Source organism: Elephas maximus, chromosome 19 (assembly GCF_024166365.1).
Source record: "Elephas maximus indicus isolate mEleMax1 chromosome 19, mEleMax1 primary haplotype, whole genome shotgun sequence".
NCBI classification, from domain to species: domain Eukaryota; kingdom Metazoa; phylum Chordata; class Mammalia; order Proboscidea; family Elephantidae; genus Elephas; species Elephas maximus.
Genome location: NC_064837.1, coordinates 66,648,748 through 66,671,471, shown reverse-complemented (window position 1 = coordinate 66,671,471; position 22,724 = coordinate 66,648,748). Strand labels below are relative to the sequence as shown.

The 22,724-nt window shown below is 49.4% G+C and overlaps 1 protein-coding gene across 1 annotated transcript in view; it reads left to right on the top strand.

Moving 5' to 3' along the window:
• The first annotated feature begins 207 nt into the window (after positions 1–207).
• The window catches only part of UBE2O (ubiquitin conjugating enzyme E2 O), a 57,889-nt gene continuing 35,372 nt past the window's right edge, over positions 208–22,724 (top strand). Inside the window, exon 1 of the mRNA XM_049859001.1 lies at positions 208–725. Within this exon, the coding sequence (XP_049714958.1) occupies positions 267–725 (459 nt within the window). The 5' untranslated portion in view covers positions 208–266. The remainder of the gene's footprint in view (positions 726–22,724) is intronic.

Genomic DNA, 22,724 nt, shown 5'->3' with positions numbered 1-22,724 from the left:
TTACGCCTTCCCTTTTCCCCCTCCGGCCCCGCCCACCCCGTAGATTCCATCCCTTGTCCCCCACAGCATCTTTAGCGTCCCCTAGCGACGACGCGGTCGCTCCTAGCAACTGCATCTCGGCTCCCTGACGACGGCGGCACGTAGGGCACGTCAGCGCGCCGCGGCCCCGCCCCCGGCGCCTGCTGGTCCCGCCTCCCTGCGCCTCGCTCGCCGCAGCTGCCGCCGCCGCCGCCGCTGCCGCCGCCCGAGACTCGCGCACAGCAGTTATGGCGGACCCCGCAGTCCCCGCGCCTGCAGCTCCTGCTCCCGCCCAGGTCCCGGCCCCGGCCCCGGCCCCGGCCCCGGCCCCGGCCCCGGCCCCGGCCCCGGCCCCGGCCGCGGCCGCGGCCCCGGACGCGACCCCCATCCCGGCTGCGGCCCCCGGCCCAGACTCGGCCTCCGGGCCGTCCTCGGACTCCGGCCCCGAAGCCGGCTCGCAGCGCCTGCTGTTCTCGCACGACCTGGTGTCTGGCCGTTACCGCGGCTCGGTGCACTTCGGGCTGGTGCGCCTCATCCACGGCGAGGACTCGGACTCGGAGGGCGAGGAGGAGGGCCGCGGGAGCTCGGGCTGCTCCGAGGCCGGCGGCCCCGGGCACGAGGAGGGCCGCGCCAGCCCGCTGCGCCGCGGCTACGTGCGGGTCCAGTGGTACCCAGAGGGCGTCAAGCAGCACGTGAAGGAGACCAAGGTGCGGGCCGGGGGCGACGGCGGGGAGGCCGAGGCGTGGCGGCCGGGCCGGGGGAGGGCGGCACGGGCGGTGGGTCCCCCAGGGTGCAGGGCACTGGGGAACCGCTGTCTGGAGGTCGGAGGGAGAAGAGAGCTCGCTGCCAACCCCCTGGGCCGTGTACGGGAAGGCGTGCCAGGGCCGGCCCGGTATGGTGCGGCTGCAGTGGGCCGAGTGAGTGGGACGAGGCTCAGCTTGGGGACGCTCCGATGCAGTGGGCCAGTGCAATGTCATTGCACCAGCTCCGGGCGCGCTCGGCCGGCTGTGCAGGGCCGGCCTGGGCCCGGGTTTGCCGACTTGAAGGGGACTTTTCACAGCGTGCTGTGCCGTGGTGCCGGCTTCCAGATTAGATACGTGCACCGACGACAGCGGGGAACTCTTCTGGCTGCGAGGTGCGATCGGCATTACACCAGTGTGGCATTTTGCTGACCCACAAGGAGCCTCATACTGCATTGTGCATCCAGAAAGGAGGGCCGTGCCGGGCCGTGTAGGGAGGGGTGTAGGCATTCCAAAACAAAGCTGGAGGTGAAAATTCTGGCCGCCATAAAAATCCAAGAAGTTCGCTGGATGACAGAATGCTTTATGTTCTTTTTGTTTTACCTTACTGCTCTGTTAATGGCCGCGGGGAACTTTGTGAGTAAAATCCTTCACAGAGCCAGGGTATTAATAGTATTGGGGGAGAATGTGGCAGCTGCTACTGGGATTGATGACTGCTGTAAAGTGCATTTGGACTTCTTGAAAAATAGAAAAACAAACTATAGAACCTTGGATGAGGAGAACAACCAAGTTGGAAACCTGAAGGGTTTTCTTCCCGCGGTGGGGACTGTTAAGCAAACATCCCAACTCCCCTATGTTATTGGGGTGAAGCTGGTGAACATAGTAGTTTTACAAAACAAAGGGGTTTGTCATCCTAGACCTGGAACCTTGAACCTTCGTTTGGTGGCTTTTCATGGCCTGTTTTCCTGAGTGTGAATTCCTATCAGTGATTCACACGCGCATACACGCCCCTTATATCTTACACCCCTTCTTCCTCTCCTCCTTCCCCTCCTCTTCGAAAAAACATTTCTAAGCAGGAATCAGGTCTGGACTGTGTGAGCCGTGGGCCGTTGCGAGGTCTGATTTCAGGGGAGAGCACTTTAGAAGTTAATCTGGGTCACTCACACACTGAGAGACAAAGGAGGTGGAGGAGCAGGGCCTCATGCCCCACTACAAAGGGGGTCTGTGACGAAGAGTCGGGCAGGGAAAAAGGGCCTACTCCTGGGAAGAGCCTTCCATCCATCTCCTAGTGGGAGAAGCCACTGCTGGTCCCAGCAGGGTCTTTTCCCGCTAATGCACATGCATCCGCAGACACAAATCTGCGCCCAGGACCCCCAGCTTCCCCCCAGAGAGATGCAAATCAGACAGCAGCTTTTCTGACTCAGAAAGAACGATCTAAGTTCATTTGCAAAAGTCTTTGGAAAACAGTGTTACTTCTCAAAGCTACCACGGTGTTGCTATGTCAGGAAGAAAGGAGAACTGCCACTCCGAATACTGTGTGTGCATTGTCTTTCTAGCAAATGGTTGCTGGTGTCTTTCTGTGGGTTTTTAAGAAATGTCTTTTTTCCCCAACCATCTTCTCCAGAGGGTTGTGACTTTTGGATTTTAACTCCTTTTGACTCCTGTTTTCTGTGTGTCGTGGCCTCCTGCAGTGGGACTCAGAGCGAGGCAGGCCCAGCTCGCTGCTGGGAGCTGCCATGTTGATCAGTTGTCGTTCCTGTCCATCCTGACTTTGGTGGTTAACTTTGTTTACAGTTATGTTCTGTCAGCTCCCCCACCATGTGTAATTATACAAGTTTGGCTTCAGCTACTTATTTTGGAGCTTTGGGGTTGAATAGAAAGCGACTTTCAGGCACCGGCTTGGATATGTTTTGAAGCTGCCCACTTTGGACTTGCTGTGAGTTGGTTGACATCTGTTTTGTGGCGTGGGTGGGAATATTTTCTTTGCCATTGCACTTTCTGAGCTTCTGAGTTTAACAAAATGCCAAGGGACATAGAAATTCCGAGGACACCGTGGATAGTAGTGTCTATTTGTGGGTGGGTGGCAGGGCCCAGTTCTTTTGGACTTGGGAATAGGCTTATTTGGAGTGGTGGGGAAGAGGAGGATGTCTATCCCAGAAGTGTATACCTGGTATGTAGCTCGCGGCCACCATGAGCTGTAGGCGCGTATGACCCTCATCTGCTGAATGCATGTCTCTCCTGCTTTGCTTCTGGCCACTGACTAGAGTGGTTGGGTGGGTCCTGGGACCTTGCAGACTTGTGGTTTAGGGAGATTTTCTCCCTCACCATCCACTTCTTATAAGTTTTGCCGAGGTAACTGTGTACTGTGATGGAAGGACCGTTAGACCAAAACCTCCTCCATCACTAAGCTGGCGATGAGATTTGAGAACCCGACTATTGATTGAATAATGTAGTGACAGTCTTGGGAAACTAGTTCTAAAAGCCGCCACCTATTGGGATTTTAAAAATACTGTTTATTTAATGTGGGGGGGGGGTTAGTAGGTCCTGGAGTATTTTTGTAGTCTCATGTTAATTTGGAGGACAGTGAGCGAAGGCTTAATGTTAGTCTCTTAATTTCTTTCAAGTTACCAATGAACACATTTACAAACGGAGATGGAGAGGCTGGCCAGCAAACCCTACCCTTTCTCTGCTACTTCCGTGAAAATGATCAACAGACGTAAAACAAGAAATTCTTGAAACTGTGGAATTTGTGGTCCAGGTCCTGAGGCTTCCAGCAGCCAAAATGAAGGTTCCTTAGGACCTAAAAGCAGCAGCTGGCCTGTGCCTCTCATAGGCTCCGCCTTTTCCTCCTTCTCCCGACCCCTTCAGTGTGGTAGCTGGTTTATCCACTTGAAACTTTTCCCATCTGGCCACGCGACCCCTGTGTGTCTGCTCCATCAATGGTCATCCTTTGAGTAAAATTTTGGAATAAAACCAGATGCTGGCAGCCTCCTAAACCTTCGTGAGAGCTGGCCAGACATGGCTCGTCTTCCTGGGCTCCACCTGTTCGTGGTTGCACAGAGTGGCCCTTTGTGAATAGGCCTTCTTCCTGTCAGTTCAAGTTCAGCTTCCCTTTTGGAGGTTTCCTCTGGGTGTTTTAGCTTTCCTTTGCTTTCCCATCTCCGGAGCATCGTCATTTACCTGGAGTTGCCACAGCATTCAGAGTTTCACTGGGCTTGAGACTTCATGTCTCTATGTTAAAGCTGTGTTTCTGAGCTTACTCTGCTTTTGTGAGGCTGTGTGTGCGTGTGTGTATGTGCGTGAGAGAGAGAGAGTATGAGTGTGTGTGATGACAGGTCCCTCAGGGACTGGCTTTTTGGTTTATTTTTGGCTCCCACTCAGGCCAGCATTTCCATGGGGAAGGCTGCTTAGGTGTGGCATCAGGGCACATGACGTTTCATCAGTTGCCCAGGTGTTAGGCCCATAAAAGCAGTTGTCCTTAGTGCTGTAACAGGAAGAAGGTATGTAAGGTTAGCCAAGATATAGGACTAAGTGCATCTAGTAATTGCATTTTATTCAGATAGGATCACAGCTCTTGGGGACACCACCAGCTGTTCTGTGATTTTATTCTCTGTCCCTCAGTCCCTCCCTCCCGCAACTCCCGGCCTCAGAGCCTTGATGGTGCCTCTGTCTGGATTGCCGCCTGACTCAAGGGCACTTTCACCGGGTGAGAGCCGACTGTCTTCTGAGGGACGTGTTTGTGTCATGCATCTGACTGGAAGTCAGAGCACTTGGGTGCTCTTCCCGGCTGCCACCTACTCTGACCTTGGCCAAGTCACTGCCTCGTTTTCTTGCTCTGCAGTAAACTAAGAGGTCTTTCTTTCTAGCCTGAGTACCAGGTGGAATACGAAGTGTGGCAGGTTGGGCTGGGTCGCCTCTTGGCCTCTGGCAGACACCGTTCTGATGTTCACGGGAGAGCCAGCCCCACTCCTCCAGGATCCACTTCATGCGTCACAGGGTGGTATTCCACCAAAGCAGTGCCTTGGGAAACGAAAGGGACACCAGAGGAGTTTGTTCCGTCGGCATTGGAATTCCTAGTTGGTCATGTTGTTGCTTGTGACCAGCAGGATTGTAGATTTTTTATATACTTTATTAAGCCTCTTCCATAAGAACTCATTCACTTCACTCCTTGTTACTTTGTAAGAAATCCAGTAATGGGCATTTAAAGTCAAACCTGCCAAAGACCCAAGGACCTGGAGGAGGCTGGAGTGAATGTCTGTGAGTGTTCTGTAATCTGGGAGACATCTTTTGAAATTCCCGAAAGACAGGTAATGAGATTATGAATTACAAGGATGGTGAAGTACTGCTTTTATATTTTAAGATAATAGTAAGAAGAATAAGAACAAACATTATACAGGCAGTCCCCAGATTATGAACACGTTCCTTGCCTAAATCTGTCTTTAAGTCAAACGTGTATGTAAGTCAGAACAGTTAGGTATGTTTCATATCTAACATCAGCTAGTCAAATGCTTGTCTTAGTATATAGTGTACAGTGTACCTTTCTATGCTTAAAAAACTTTAAGCACTTCCAGATACACTAATGTAATAATACAGTAATATAATAACAGTGTTTTAATGTGCATCACAAAATAGCGCCCGTTTGTTATTATGAACCATTCATTACGGGCTTGGTTTGGAACTGTGGGCTGTACAGGTTGTGTGTAAGTCGGACGTTGGTAACCTGGGGACTGCCTGTTTAGTGTTACAGGTACCCTGAGTGCTTTATGTGTCTTGGTCATTTAATGCTCACAACAGCCCTGTGAATTAGGTTCTATTATTATCGTCGTGGGTTCCTCAAATATGGAAACGGAGGAACAGAGAGATTAAGTAACTCGCTGATTGTCACACTGCTGTTAAGTGGGGGAACCTGAATACAAATCGAGGTAAATATAGCGATTGTTCTTACCTGGGAATATTGAAGTAAGGGATTCACAGATCACTACTGCCCCAGACTGCCCTGGTCAGGCATGAACCAACACCCTGGGCTTGGCATGAATCATCCCGCCTCTACACATCGAAAAGTCTTAGTGGAATGGTAGGTAGCTACAGGTGAGAGAGAGAGGGAGGAGCAGGGTGTCCGGAGGGTTGGAGGTCGTCCCAGTGCAGGAGGGGGGAGCACATGGGTGGGGAGTGTATGGGAGAAGTGCCATACTTCATGGGTGGGTGTCTGCTCTTCCACATCTTTTGTTCCCTGGCCCCTCAGTCATTCTCAAAATAACTGTCAAAAACACATGGTGTTTCCAGAGAGCCTTAGCCTTGGGATGCTGAATGAAAACGACCTCTGTAGTGTCGTTTCGTGCCAGCACTGGTTTTATTGCCCACTTCACCTCTCAGAGCAGAAGCCATGGGCAGCCAGTCCACATGCCTGGGGTCTCTGTTCTGTCCTAGACGGGTCGGAAGCAGGAAGTCCAGCCTGACCTCCTGTTCCACCTGGCTCCCGTGGGCTGCCATTCCACATGCCTGCGGTCTCTGTTCTGTCCTAAACGGGTTGGGAGCAGAAAATCCAGCCCGACCTCCTGTTCCCCCTGGTTCCCGTGGGCAGCCTCCCACTGGGACTGCTGAATCATGAAACAGGTTCTGGAAAGATCCTTGGAGGGGGCCCTCCATCCCAGGCTCCCTCGCCCTCGGTTTTGTTTGGGTTGTTCCCCGTATTTGACAGCATTGCTCCACATGGTTTCCTTTAGGACATTTAAGGTCTTTTTGCTCCCTCTGCAACTCCGTGTCACTGTCATCCCTGCTTTGCTCTTTTTCATTTCCCTGCTCTGTCAAAAGGAATTTTCTCTCGTTTTTGCTCATTTTACCCACGGGCCTCATGGAATCCAATGGAACCTGTGGGGCCAGTACTTGAAAAGGGGCTGGGTAAGTGGTGTGTGACTGACCTGCCATCATGACAGCACTGGCACGTGATCAGTGTCAGCTGCTGCCCTGTGGTCCCCTTGGGGCAGGTGTTGGCGATTCCCCTGCGAGAGGGTCTCTAAAAGCACCGCCATCCTGGGGTTCTAACCTGGGAGGGCGCGGTCTCTGCTGCTCTTCTGAGGATAGGCGCTCTCAGAGTTCCCCTTCCCAAGGTTTGGGAATTGCTCCTGGGATTGAGGGGGAGGGTAATTTCAGTGGCTAATTAAAAAGAGAGAAATAATAATCAGGATCATTTGTAAAGTGCTTTCCAGGTCTGTGGTCCTGTCATTTACATCTGGGGGCATTAGCAGTTCAGTGGTAGAATGCTTGCCTTCCATGCGGGAGACCTGGGTGCGATTCCTGGCCACCGCACCTCATGCACAGCTGCCACCTGTCTGTAGTGGAGGGTTGCACATTGCTAGGATACCGAACAGGTTTCACTGGAGCTTCCAGACTAAGATGGACTAAGAAGAAAGGCCTGGCGATCTGCTTTCAAAGATCAGCCAGTGAAAACCCTGTGGTTCACAACAGAACGTTGTCTGATCCACAACTGATCGTGGGAATGGCGCAGGACCGGGCAGCGTTTTGTTCCATTGTGGGTGAGGTCGCCATGAGTCGGGGACTGACTTGACATCAGCTGACAACAACATCATCCCTTACATGACTTCATGGGATTTCGGTGTCTTTAACTGTTCTTCTGAAAGCTCCACTTGCCCATGGGGTGGGTGCCAAGCCCCGAAGGGCTACGGTTTTCTCACTGCGGCACCCACCCCGGCAGCCCTTCCCCAACAGGGATGCAGAGTCAGAGCAGCTGCTGTTTCTGACATTTCTGCCAGCCTCTGGGGGCTCTATTAGGCGCCACCTGACGTTGTGGTTGCAGACAGGGAGGAGTGAAATGCTTACTGGAATTTGTTGTAGTTCAAAGTAAGATTGAATCTTGTTAATGGCTGGCCCTCTGAATTGATCCTTTCCGAAGCTATCTGCCCTTGTTTGCTCCTTTGACCCGGTGGACTGTATTGAGTAGATCCTCAGGTCACTTCCGTCCAGCCCACCCCGAGCACTGGGCAGACACGGGGACACTTTGGAAAGCACATTTTTATGATTCGCGCAGGGCAGGCAAAGGACATGAGTTCAGAAGAATCCAGCTGGGCACTACGTACTGGAACAAATGTCCTTCTTGGGTTAAATCTGGTTGGCTGTCTGGTGAGGAATTTTTGGTTTGTTTGCATTTTTGAGAGACTGCAGCATTAAGTCATCCGCAGCTAGGTCAAAGGGAAAGACACTTACAGGTCACTTTTGTTTTAAGATGGGTAGCTTGGCTATACCTGGTAAAGATTCTGATTCTGACAACTGAAAATTGGAAAAATAATTTAAGATACTGAGTCATGCTTTAAAAAAAAATGAAAAAGGAGTCACTCCTCCCGACCAATAAAACGAAAACTCCCAGCTAGCACCGGCAGGGGAGGTTTCCTGCAGTCAGCTTCCGAAGAAGCATCTTTCATTTGGGTCCTGTGAGGGAGAGCCTGGTAGCTCCCTGAAGATGCTCTTCCCTGTCCTTTAAGTTTTGATCCTTTTTGTGGGAGGTGCTGCGGTGATGGGCTGCTGAAGTGCTCTTGACAGGTGTGTCCACAGGGGTGTATTTGCTGGACCCCGAGCATAGCTGGGAAGGTCTGCAGACACACACATGCGCGTCTCTGGTGTGGCTTCTGGAAGCATCAGGACTTGGCACCTGCAGTGCTGAAAGCATCCCTCCGGCTGTTTAATGACTTGAGGGATTTGGAGGCCCCGAAGGTTGATGACTTCATCTTCGAGCATCTCTCCCTGTGCCCCAGTGTGCCCCAATGTGCTTTGGGGCCACCCCGCACCCCCTGTAGAAATGGGTGGCTGCCTCCATCTCCTCCAGACCTGTTCCACCTTAGCCTTTCTCCACCCGGCTTCTCACACCACCGATGGGAACGGCTTCTCAGACGACGCCTGGTCACAGAGGAATTCCTGGTCGCTGCCTTTCCTGGTGTATCCTCAGAGCTCATTTTGGCCCATCAGCCTGGTCTGAGATCACTGATCATGCCTCCTTGATGGAAACTCTTCCCTTGGGTTCCGTTACACCAGGCCGTGCTGGATGGTTCTCCTCCTCTTGCTTTTTGTCTTCTTCCTTGCCTTTAAATGCGAGACTTTTCCAGTGATCAGTCCCTTTCCCTCCTCTCTCTGCCCTGTCTTCCCTTCAAAGATCTCGTCCACTCCTGTAGCTGCAGCAAGTGCCTGCCCTCAGGTGACCTCCATGTCTCTGTCACGCATCTCAGCTGCTTACTCAATAGCGCCATCAGGTTGTCTAGAAAGAACCTCAGACTTTGTGGGCATAAATTCTTAAGATTGTGGCTACCCTCCCCACCCTCAAGTTCTTCATATATGTATATATATTGTATAATGCCCAAGCCCATTGCCATCGATTCTGACTCATAGCAACCCTATAGGCTAGAGTAGAACTGCCCCCCGCAAAGGGTTTCCGAGGAGTGGCTGGTGGGTTTGAACTGCTGACCTTTTGGTTAGCAGCCACGCTCTTAACCACTGGGCCACCAGTTCTCCATATTATATTTTATATGTACATATATAAAGTTTCTTTTCTCAACATTTTATTATCAAAAAAATTTTAAGCATTCAGAAAGTCAAAAGACTAGAACAACTTAAAACCAAACCCACTGGTGTTGGTTCAGACTGATTACCAACCACCACGAGTCAGCAGTTAACATCCTGCCGTATGTATGTGTATGTTTGTGTGTCTGTGTGTGTGTCAGTGTTTTTTTTTGAGTCATTTGTAAGTTAGTAGCAGACATCCTGGCATTTCACCCCTAAATACTTATGCTTGCGTCTGCTAAAAATAAGAACATTTGAGATCATTTTGAATTTGCCCTCTCTGGCCCCTGTTCTAATTTGTTGTCAGCTCCTTGTTTGAAACGCCTCTTGCATCCTCTGCTTGCATTTCCTTTCTGCAGTGCTGGTCTGCTCTCTGATGGTCCGCTCTCTGATGGCCCTGCGGCCAGGCCCAGCATGCACCACCCAGGCTGTCCCTCCCGAATCCCTTATTGGGTTGGGCCAGCACTCAACTTCTCTTCCCCTCTTAGGTTGTCATTCAGGGCCCTCTCCTGCATTTCAAGCTTTACCTCCTGCTTCCTCAGTTTGCTCCGGCTGACCTGGTTCACCGGTCTGTTCCCTGCCTCTAAAGGCCTTCCACTTACACTGAACACCTCGTTCTCCCTCCTGGATCAGAAGCTCTTGGGGAAACAAAGGCAGTGACTGCTAAAGCTTGTCACGTGAACAGCGCACGTCTGGATTCTGGGAGGCATTTGCATGAATGGCCAGTTTGCTCCTTCCCACTCTTCCCACTTCCCTGTAAAGAATAGTCTTAGCCATTTTCCAGGTGCCTCATGGTCTGCTGGGGCGGGGCCCCTGGCCAGCTGACACCCCGTCAGGGCTCTAGGGAGGTTGACCTGTAACTTATTGCCCAAACTAGGCTCCTCTGAGAGCACTGTGAATAATGACTCCAGGACTGGGACGTGTATGGGCATCCTGCTACCTAGGTGGAGCAGATGAACCAAAATGTACCGTGTTGTAGCTCCTGTTTAGCAGCTTCCTCTAGGAACTCCTCCAGGCACAGTGGCCATGGGCACTGGGGCTGAAATGCCTCTGGGCCTGGGGTTAAAACCCAGCAGAAATAAACTGAGACTCTCTTTTGGCCACAGGGTTCCCTAAGAGCCGTGGGCTGGGACAAGAACTGGAAGGCTGTGTTTGTTTTTTAATCGAGGTAAAATTCTTAAAGCATAAAATTAACCATTTTAAAGTGAACAGTGGCATTTCGTGCAGTCACGGTGTTGAGCAACCACCACCTCCGTCTAGGTCCAGAACATTTTTACCACCACCACCCCCGCCCCTGCCCAAGGAAGCCCCGTACCCGTTAACAGTCACTCCCCATCTCGCCTTCCCCTAGCCCCTAGCAACCACAGTCTGCTTTCGGTCTCTATGGATTTACCTATTCTGGATATTTCATATAAAAGGAATCATACGCTGTGTGGCCTTATGCATATTTTGGGGGTTCACCCATGTTATAACATGTATCAGTATCTCATTCATGTTCATGGTTCCGTTGTGTGGATATACGGCAGTTTGTCCATCCGTTCCTTGATGCGTATTTGGGACGCTGTGTCTTTTGAAGCCGGTGTCCCTGGTTGTTGCACTTTGAGCTCTGTTCCAGGCCTTGGGACCCTGCAGCTATGAACGATTTGGCAGAAACACCAGTTGCACCTTGAGAAGCCACCTGAGCTCTAGTGTCTGTAGTCAGTGCAGCACCTTGGTGGAGCCACCCACCCTCTCTGAGCTTCAGCTTCTTGGCTTATCACATTGGGGTGATGCCTACCTCGCAGGGCATTCATGAGGATCAGATGTAAAATCACCTATCTGGAAGCACCTGGCAAATGATAAACTCCCGCAGGTGGGAGTTTAGTGAATCTAATCACCACTCAGCCTTCACCTTAGAACAGGTCTTCAAACCAGTTTGAACACCTGTTGAGAGTTTGCATTTCTACCTCAGATATCCAAAAAAAAACCAAACCACTGCCATCAAGTCAATTCCGACTCCTAGTGACCCCATAGGGTTTCCACAGCTGTAAATCTATGTGGAAGCAGACTGCCACATCTTTCTCCCTCAGAGTCCCTGGTGATTTTGATCCGCTGACCTTTCAATTAGCAATGGATCGCTCTAACCACTGTACAACCAGGGCTTCTACCCCAGATATACTGAATCAGAATCTACATTTTAACAAGACCGCTAGGTGAGTCTTGTGTCTAACTTCCTGTGAACTTGCTAGACATGCAGACTCTCAGCAGGGAGCTTGTTAGAAGTGCAGATTCAGCAGGGGTTTGAACTGGAAAGAACCAGTTTGAAGCCCTCACGTTAGATGAGACCCCTCTTTTGGAGAAAGAATGCCAGCCCATTAAAGAGGAATGTGACTTGAGTTTTGCACCCCATGTGTCAGGACCCTGGGAGAGTCTCAGAGAGCACTGCACGGAGTTGCAGCAGTTATGCCAGGCCTATTGCTTTGAAGGAGCCCTGGTGGTACAGTGGTTAAGAGATTGGCCGCTACCCAAAAGGTTGGCAGTTCGAATCCACCAGCCGCTCCTTGGAGACCCTATGGGGCAGTTCTGCTCTGACCTATGGGGTCACTATGCACCAGAATTGACTCAAGAGCAATGGGTTATATTGCTTTGAAGGAATCAGGCTCTGTCTATTTAAAATGGATAGAACCATCCGTAGTTTATCAGTGGTGGGAAGCAGACTGCCACATCTTTCTCCTGTGGAGCTACTAGTGGATTTGAACCGCAGACCTTTCAGTTCGAAGCTGAGTGCTTAACCCACTGTGCCAATAGGGATCCTGAGCTGATAAATAAGTCCTTCAAAAACTCAGTTGATATTGATAGGTTCAGTTTTCAGTTCCCCCGAATTTTAAGTATGCGATTGACTGAGGTTTGTATCTTTCCTCTGCATATTCGTCTAGTGGCTGTGTTCATAACACACATTGGAGGGAAGAGGAATTAAGTGGCCCTAACACTTCGGTCTCGTGAGTTGGAATCAACTTGACAGCAGCTAACAACTGCAACTATCAGGCAAGGCAGTGGTGGTTCGGTGGTAGAATTCTTGCCTTCGATGTGGAGACTTGGGTTCAGTTCTCAGCCAACGTACCTCATATGCAGCCGCCACCTGTCTGTTGGTGGGGATTTGTGTGTTGCCGTGGTGCTGAACAGGTTTCAGTGGAGCTTTCACACTAAGATGGAGCAGGGAGAAAGGCCTGGCAATCTACGTCTGAAAACTAGTCCATGAAAACCCTATGGATCCCAACAGTCTGATCCACAGTCGATCACGGGGTTGGCTCAGGACCAGGCAGAGTCTCATTCCGTTGTACACGGGGTCACCATGAGTCGGGAGCAACTCGACAGCAGCAACAGCAGGAACGAGGCAGAGCTTTCCTACCATCAGCCCCTCGTCTGTTCTTGTTGTTGGAAAGATCTCCTTCCTCTCTACTCTCCCCATCCTCTACTGGCCATTAATACAGTAGCTGTTAAGACGTTTTACTGGATTTCACTTCTTTTTAGGATGAAAATATGATGGTTGTTAAGAGTATAATGCAGTCAGTCCAAGAGGAAAATGATTTATTCAGCATTTTCATGGAATTTGCTGTATTTTACCCAGCCCGGCTCAGTGCCTTGCCAGGCTGTGTAGCACATGCTTGACGTGTGTTGTCTTTTTCTTAGAGTAGCCAGTACTCCCATTTTAGAGAGGAAGAAACAAACCCAGAGACTGCCTGGAATCCGCCCCAGGGCACACAGCTAGCGAGGGACAGAGCCCAGCTTCAAACCTAGGCCTCTTATGATGCCAAAACACAGGCCCTTTTCCCTGGGCAGCATGGCCATCCCTGCACGGGGCTGGGTGCCATGGGGTCTGTGAAGATGCCATCAGGGGCCAGCCGACTGTTTCTGTAAAGGGCCACGGGGTAAATATTTTAGGCCTTGCAGGCTGTACTGTCTCCTCCACAACAACTCAACTTTGCACTGTAGCACCAAAGTAGACAGATGGGCGTGACGGGGGCCAATAAAGTTTTATTAAATAAAAGGCAGGCAGCAGGCATGGCCTGTGTGTGTGAGTTTGCCGACCCCTCCTCCCCCGAACAGAACTGAGCAATAGAATATAATGCAAGCCACATCTGTAATTTTAAATTTTCTAGTAGCCACAGTTTAAAACATAAAAAAAAAGGTGAAATTAATTTTAATAATCTGTTTTACCTAACTCAATATATCCACAATATTATGTCACCATGTAATCAATATACAAAAAATGATTACTGAGATATTTTACGTTTTTTCCCCATTCTGAGTCTTCAAAATCTGGCATGTATTTCAAACTGAGAGCGCATCACTAGCCCCATTTGAAGTGCTCAGTAGCCACGTGTGGCTGCTGGCTCTGTATTGAACAGCAGTAGGAGAGAGATACGGCCCTCTAAACCCTTCTGTTATGACACGCACTTTGCAGGTGAGGAGGGATCTGAGGCTCTTGCCCGAGGGAGACCTGGTAGTCAGTGGAAGAGCTTAAGTTAAACCCCGGTAGCCTGCCCACAGCCACACAGTCCACTGGAGCCTCAGTGGCCTCAGTGACTTTACGTCGCACTGCCCCTGTTGTGTGATGGCCTTCGAATGGTAGACCTCGGAGTTTGGATTTGTTTTTATGTAATGAGGATCCTGTTTCAGAGTTTGTGATGAGCTCAGGCAGCAGTGCACAGGGTGGGCTGGGTAGGGGAGCTGGGAAGCCTGGGGACCAGACTGGAGGGTTTCCTGTGCAGGTAAGCCGTATCTTTTGTGCATTCATTGGCGTGACCCCACATAGCTATGCTTGGCACTGAGTGTTGAAAGGATTGATTTTTCGTACAGAATGACCCCTGGATGTGAAGGATCAACTTCATCTGGCACCCAGTGGAAGGCAAAACTGGTTGTGTTAGACCCACTGACAGATTTAAGGAATTCTTCAAGGATAGTTTTGATGATGCTCAGTTTTGATTTTAGGACCTAGCCTCCTGGTCAGATAAGGACTCTGCTTAATATAGGTACTAAAGCTTTGAATTAGTGGAGATGGAGAGGAAGATGGGACTGTTGGGGGAGATTTCTCAGACAGGCTAGTAGGCACAGAGCTGCTGGGACTAGCAAGCGGTTCACAGCCTGGCGCACAGCAGGGACTGGGTGGGTGCTGGGAGGTGGAGAAGGGGGCTGGAAGGGCGGGCTTTGGCCTGCCTGGGGTTTCAGATGATCAGGAGGGAGAAGAGGAGCCATTAAGTTTTGTGGCTTGAAAAAAAAAAAAATCTTTTGCACAAGTGCTAACATGTTTACTGCAGATGTAGGTCGGACAGGGAGTGAGAAAGGGAAGCATGGCAGGAGACTCAGGCTTCCTGTGTGCTGACCATGCTGACAGTCTCTCCAGAATAGCAGCGTGGACAAAGGAGATGTGTGAGGGGGACACGTGTGTTTTGGATGCCTGGAGACATCCACGTGAAGGGAAACGGGCCTTCAGCCCATCTGCCATCTTTCTTTTATTCTTACTGCTACCTTACTTTGTTCTCTCATAATTGCATTTTTAAGAAAACAAACTGTTTAGATTTACAGAAAAGTTGCAAAGATGGTACAGAGAGTTCCCAGTCTACTCTTCCTCGAGCTTCCCTAGTGTTTGCATCTTAGCTAACCATGGTACATTTGTCAAAACTAAGAGATTAACATTGGTACCACACTGTTAGCTAAACTATAGACTTCATTTGGATTTTGTAAAGTTTGTCAGTTAATGTCCTTTCTCTGTCCAGGATACCACCCTGCATTTAGCGTAATTACATTTTGTATATTAGAAAAAGCTCTCGTAATTGATCTTTCTCCTCATCTAATCCATACTCCAAACTCTGTCCTGAGAGTTACCTTTCTGAAGAATTTTGCTCAGGAAGGAGGGTGTTGGCTAATAGTTTGTAAAGAAACCTGTAGAGAAAACCAGCTGCTGTCGAGTCTCCTCCATCCAACTCATGGTGACACATGTGTGTCAGAGTAGAACTGTCCCTCCATAGGGTTTTTAGTGGCTGTTTTTTTGGAAATAGATCACCAGGCCTTTCTTCCAAGGAGCCTCTGGGTAGGCTCAAACCTTAGGTTAGCAGCCAAATGTGTTCACTGTTTGCACCACCCAGGGTCTCCCGTTGCTAGAGAAAAGATGCTTTCTAAAAAGAAGCAATTCAGAAGTTCTAAAGGTGGAGAGCACTTTCAGCCAAGAGGGGCAGCTGAAAGCCAGAGGCAGCGGTTGACAAGTGAGTGCAGAGGGGAAGGGGAGCATGGGTGCGGGCTGGGGTCAGGGAACGGGGGAAATCCACCACACGTTTAGTGGCCTGTCGTTCAGTCCCTGAAGATCCAACACTGAAGAAAAATTGCTGGACCATTCCCTTATTAGTCTTAGATTATAGTTTATTTCCTGATTGCTAGGGCCCTGGTGACTCAGTGGCCAAGAGCTCAGCTGCTAACCAAAAGGTCGGCAGTTTGAATTCACCAGCTGCTCCTTGGAAGCCCTATGGGTCAGTTCTACCCTGTCCTATAGAGTCAGCTATGAGTCAGAATCTACTCAAGGGCAACGGGCTTGATTTGGTTTTGGTTTTAAGTTATACTGCTTCATGCAGAAAATGAAAGAAGATACAAAAAGGGGATTAAAAAAGTTACCTGTAATTCCAAAAAAAAAAAACTATTGCTAGTCATAGTTACCCTATAGGACAAAGTAGAACTGCCTCCCAGGGTTTCCAGGGCTGTAATCCTTACGGAGGCAGACTGCCACATCTTTCTCCTGCGGAGCAGCTTTGAACTGCTGACCTTTTGGGTTAGTGCCGAGTACTTTAACCACTGCACCACCAACTACTTTCTATCATTTCAGTGAATGGTTATTCTAGTCTTTTATAAGGGTATAAATATTTTTGTTGACAAATATCATAGCGTGCTAACTTTAGCCCCCCTTCCCCCAACAAACTTACAAACAAGTTGGATACCAAAAGACTTTGCCTGGGTCTCAGAGGTTCAAGTTTACAGTACCCTTATGTATTTCCACTCTTCAGCGGGACCTGTAAAACCAGGCATCATCTTTTCCTCTGCTGATGTATTTTCTATAAAAGACATCTTTCCCAAAACAGACCAGAGTCATCTGCACTGACCTGTCAGACACCCCGCCGCCCCCCCACCCCCCGGTGACCTCAGAGAGTGTCTCAGGAAACCCCTCAGCGGCTGAAGACCCAGCCTTTGGCATTTCCAGTCGCTTTGATATGTCGTCTCTCATGGCTGTGAACCTAAGGAATCATCCCTGGCCTGTATTTGAAAAATGAAACAAAAACCCCACTTTTAAGGTTCCTGGGCTTCAAGGTCTCAGTGTCCTGTTGTTTTCCTGGCTCCTCAGTCAGCCTCAGGCCGAGGTGGAGCCCTTACTCCAGTTTCCCCATGTCTGTGGTGTTCCCTGGTCTGCTCAGGGTCCTGTCACACCCCACGGGACTCAGCCCACTGCAGCCTACTCCTGGTGACCAGCTCGCTCCTGTACCTGGAGATAGTTGGCAAGCTCTCGCTACTTCCCTTTCTTTTTTTAATTGTTTGTCTTAGATGTCACAATTAGGTGGCTTTAACAAACAAACGTATTTTCTCACCGTTAAAACCAAAAAACGCGTTGTCATTAAGTTGATTTCAACTCATACAACACTATAGAACAGAGTAGAACTGCCCCATAGGGTTTCCAAGGAGCAGTGGTGGATTCGAACTGCCCACCTTTTGGTTAGCAGCTGAGCTCTTAACTACTGTGCCACCAGGGCTCCGTTGTCACAGTTAGGAAATTAAAAGTACAACAAACCAAAACCGTTGCCTTCGAGTCGATTCTGACTCACAGGGACCCTACAGGACAAAATAGAACTACCCCATTTCCAAGGAGCAGCTAGTGGATTTGAACTGATGACCTTTTGATTAGCAGCCTGAGTTCTTAACCATTGCGCCACCAGGACTCCATTTAGGAGGTTAGAAGTCCTGAATTCAGGGTGCTGGCTCTCTCAGTCGGCTCCTGAGGAAAGTCCCTGTCTTTTTCTGAGCTTCTGCTCCTGGGCGATCTTCATGGGTTTAGCATCTCTGCTCCTTTGTTTAATCTGCTCTTCTGCGTCTCAAAAGAGATTAACTAAAGACATACCCTACACTAATACTGTCTCATTATCATAACAAAGAAACCCCTTTCCCAAATGGATTTATAGTTGTTTTTTTTTTTTATAGGAGTTAAGGTTTACAACACATATTTTGGGGGGACACAGTTTCAATCCATGACAGCAGAACATGCACCGATTCAACCGTTTGTACATGAACGGTTCAGTGACGTTGATTACATTCTTCAAGTTGTGCAGCCATTCTAACCCTCCTTTTCCCAGTTGTTCCTCCTCCATTAACATAAACTTGTTGCCTCCCAGGCTTCCCGTCTAACCCTTTAGTTGCCTTTGTCCGCTTGATCCCACCCATTTAGATAGATCTTAAAAGAGCACAATGCTCAAGGCAGACATTCTTTACTAATTAAGCTAAACTGTTGTTTGGTTTAAAGAAGACTTCAGGGGATATTTTTGGTTTAAGGTTGAAAGATTATCTCTGGGCAGTAGTTTCAGGGGTTCTCGGTTTACTTTTATGGTAATTATCATCATCTGTACTGGGGGGGGCTTCAGAATCAAATTCCTTTCCAGCAGTTGTAGCACCCCACCGCCTTTGCTCTTTTCGGATGTGATGGGGCTTATGTTTGTGAAACACCCAAACCAAATACTGACACAGGTTAGAAAGGCCACGAAGGACCACGTTTGTTCTGGAACTTTGGTCCTGTCTATGATGTTCTTAAGTTGGACGTTCATAAGTGGAGTTGTTTCTGTAACATTTTCTTCCCATTAAAAGCATGAGTTTTGGAGAATGTAATTTTTAGTGAGTGCATATAATCCCATCAGACGGGTGAGCCAGTTTTCTTAACCAGCCTTCTCTTGACAGGTTGAATTGTTTCCATTGTTTCACTATTTTAAGTAATGGTAATAACATCTTTATGTATATATCTTTGTCTACACCTTTAAGTTGCTTAGAGTAAATTCCTAAATGGAGGTCCTGGGCCAAGGAGTAGGAACACATATTTAAGACTTTTGATTCATTTCACCAAACTGCATTCAGGAAAGTGGCCCCGATTTGTACTTCCCGCTCTGACTGCCCTTTTCCCCGCTTGACGAAGAGCTGTTATTGTGGCCCGAGCAGGGTTCCCCAGCTGCTTAGCGCACACAGAGCATTAGAACGTAGGTCTCCTGGTGGGCGTTTTTCTGACCGCATTCTGTTGCCTCTGGTAAGTGAGCCCCTCTGCTAGGGGGTATCTCCCGAGCTTTATGGGGCGGGCCGGTCTGTTGTGCCTTCAGCTCCAGAGATGCATGCAGGAGTGAGCAGAGGGCTGGTCTACCAGGCAGGACCCAGTAAGTCAGCCAGCGGAGGCAGCGGGGAGCTCAGACAGGGGACTTGGGGCTGGCCCCTACCCCTGAGATTGCGGTGTCCATGGCTGGCAGAGTAGGCCAGAACCTCGTATGTCCTTGGGAATTGGATGAGCCCTGCTGTGTGGGCTTCCTGACCGTGGCGACCACTGCTGGGAGCAGCCTAGCTTGGCTGCAGCCACTCCAGCACGGAAGCCACTCGGTGCATCTGAGGGCAGGTTTTGGGGAATGCTGCTCATAAGCTAGCTTGTCTGCCCCTTGAGGCTGACTCTAAGTCTACATCTTAATCTCTGTGTAGGTGTATCTCTAAATATTTAAATAGATGATATATACAAATGACACAACATTCAAAGGGTTTGAAAGAGCACGTAGTGATATAAACGTTTGTCTCCTTTCTACCCTCTCCACTCCCCAGAGACAGCCACTAGGACCGGACATATCCTCTGTGTATTCTAGCCTGTGTGTGTGTGTGTGTGTGTGTGTTACATAACTAGAGAGCCCTGGTGGTGCAGTAGTGAGGCACTCAGCTGCTAACTGAGAGGTTCGGTGGTTCAAACCCACCAGCGGCTCCACAGGAGGGAGATGTGGCAGTCTGCTTCTGTGAGATTACAGCCCCGGAAGCCTTCTGGGGCAGCTCTGCTCTGTCCTGTAGGGTTGCTATGAGTCGTAATCGATGACTGGGTTTGGTTTGGTTTGGCTTAGTACATAAGTAGTAGCTTTCTGGACGACAGTTCCGAACTGGGCCAGCCAAAGCTTTGGGTTCAGCAAGCCTGGGTTCAGGTTCTGACTAACTAGCTCTGTGGCACTGACTTGGGAGGCTCTACTGCAGAGGCTGGTGGGGCCTCGGGAGGAGTAACTTGAAGGGCTCAGGGTCACTCGCGGCTCTGCATGTCGTAGTGAGTCACCTCTGCTTAGTGCCTTTCTTCCCTCTCAGGGGTGTTGCCTTTCAGACCAGGTTGTTGAGTTGGATTCCGTTTGGTGCCACTCCAGGGAGAAACCAGCTCTGTTCGGGGGCAGCGGAGGTTGGCATCAGTTTTTCCTTGGTGCCAGCTCCTAAGCGCCTCTATTAGGGCAAGGTCTTCCCACTGATAGTGGTGGGGGGCTCACAGAGGTATTTGAATCTAGAGGACCTTGTGAGGGGAAAAAAATTTTAAAAAGCTTAAGTAAAAACACATTCCCAGAAACGTCCCCAAGCACCTTTCAACCCCACTCCTGGCATTTTGCCCCAGTCGGAATTGCTGAGTTGTCATTAGCTTTCTGCTGGGGCTACCACTACAGCTTCTTGTGGAAGCAAAGGCACAACTCTAAATCAAAGACCCTTCCAGAACCCAGCGCGGACCGTGGCTGTCACGGGTGGCCCTGTGTCCTTTCCCCAGGATGCAGGAGTCATCCTTGTCAATGCTCGGAATCCAGGGTCTTTCATGCGGCTCCAGGGAGAGATCCATCCGATGACACGGATGACACGGCTCACAGTAGGACCATGAACGTGTCCTTCCCGTTTCCCAGGAAGACCTGTGCACCCAGTGTGTTTCCACCTTTTGAGGTTTCCATTCTCTCTCCTCTACTGTAGGCCTTTGTACCCTTCAGTGCTGATAACATTGGGGTTCAGGGGTGTCTAGTTGCCGAGTCCTCAGGCAGGGGGGTCCTCGACCTAGCCCCTGAGGGTGATGCTGGCTGTGTGCTAGTGTGAGGGTATCTCTGGGCACGTAGTGGTGGGACTGGAAGGGGTCCTAGGGATGACTTGGTGGGAGCCCCTTATTTTATAGTCGGGGCACTGAGGCCCAAAGAGGCTAAGTGTTTGGGATGAAGGTTGATAGAAGCCACAGATGAATGAAGAATGCTAAGGCTTAGGAAAGAAAAGTCCACAGGAGGAAATGTATCTAAGTGATGGTGCCAAGTTTAGTTTTCTGGTGATTTAGTTATAGTTAACATAGACACTAGTATTTGACTTGAAAAATAAAATCTATAATGCAGAGAATTTCCAGGGAACACTATGACTCAGGAGACTTAGCCAAGAAAACATCTGCTAAAAACCATAGAACCAAGCAGGGTCAGTAATTAGTTCCTATCTGAGACACTAACTTGCCTTGCCGTTTTTTTTTTTTTTTTAACAACTTTATTAAGATATAATTCATACACTGTAAAATTTACGCTTTTAAAGTACCCTATTCAAGTGGTTGTCAGTATATTCAGAGTTGTGCAACCATCACCACTATCTCCCTTTAAGATATTTTCATCACCCCAGAAAGAAAGCCCATACCCGTTCGTTAGCAGTCCTTCCCTCTCCGTTCCTACACTTGGCTCCTGGCAACCTCTTTCTGTCTTTCTGGATTTGCCTGTTCTGGACATTTCATGTAAATGGAATCATACAATGTGTGGTCTTTTGTGACTGGCTTCTTTCACTTTGCATAATGTTTTCACAACTTATTCACGTATCAGTGCCTTATTTCTTATATGTGGTTCCAACTTATATTCATCATCACCCGAACCATAGTACGCCAGTTAAAATAATTTTGAGTTTTTTGAAGGCAGAAACCATTCTGTTTCTTTTCGGTCCCCCTCATAGTACGGAATATAATACTTGTATGCAGGAGGGTGATTAAATACTTGTTGACGGATGTGCATGTACCTTGATGACAGAGTCACGTTTCTGCAGCTGTTGGGCAGTTTTCAGACGCGGCAGTGCTGCGCCAGCGCTGTGTGTGTGTGTGACACGCGGTGCTCGGTGAAGAGGCCGTGAACTTCCTCAGTGTGTCTGGCTGCCGCTCCTCACGGGTCCCCCCCCCCCCCCCCCCGTAAACAGCACGGCTGTCTGCTGAGGGGCGCATGTTCTGCTATTTCTGTTCTGTGACTTTCTCGGTGATTGTTTTTAGTTCTGCGTTCCAGAGGCTAATTTAATTGTGTGAGTGTGCAAGGTGTTGATTACCCACATCTACCGCCTGACACTGGCAGCGATTCTCTGCCACTCGGAGCCCAGCTCAGCCCGGGACCAGATCTAACGTGGTTGAATCACAGCAGTCTGTAGAATTTCAACTTTTGTTTGACATTTGAAGCAAACTGCCATCAGTAGGAGCACATGGTAGCTTCTTTTTCAGGAGATTGGGGTGGTTTCTAGTGAAATTGTGCTCTCTCCCCACATCAGCTCAGCTCTTAGAACAGCAGAACTGGGGAGCTCTTCAGAGAGAACTGGTCTCTGAGTCGGTGAGTGTCTAAACGAAGCGTTCCTAATTTTTGAAATTGTGAACTGCTTTTGTTGGCTTATTATCATCATCTCTCCTTCATCTTCAAATATGTAAATACCTTGCAAAATGAGGGTTACAATTGCTGAATGGTATAAGAAAATACTGGAGGTAAATGTGGTAGATTGAACACATTTACCTCCACTTCCTTCAGAAACGCTGCTAAAATGACAATAAAAGGATTTTTTTTTAATGTGTAAACTTATGAGAACAAAGAATGGGAGAGAAGAGAATAAGAGACAAGGAGTTCCAAATTTTTAGAAGCTGGAAGGTAAACGAAGACTGAGCAGAACAGAACAGGAGAAGTTGGAATATTGGTGCCTACAGAAGCAAACCCATTCACCCCGGAGCGCTTAGAAAGCCTACGGAATTGGAGGCAGCCGGTATCACCACTGGTGGTGCAGTAGTTAAGCACTCGGGTACTAACTGAAAGGTCAGCGACTAGAACTTACCAGCTGCTCTGTGGGATTGAGGCGTCTCAGGCAGAGCAAAGAGCAGTGACCCTGGACTGACAAGACGGTCCCGAAAGGCCTCACACTCAAAGGAGAGCCCCCCAGCCATGTCCCCACCTGCTCCCAGAGCGCTGAGACCAGGCATGAGGATTACAGGAATCCTTTCTGGAAAAAATGAACAGCATCAGTGTCACTATTGGTCAGGAGCAGCTCAGTGGCAATGGGTTGGGTTGGGTTGGGTTGGGTTTATTAGAGGCAAAGGCCTGCAGT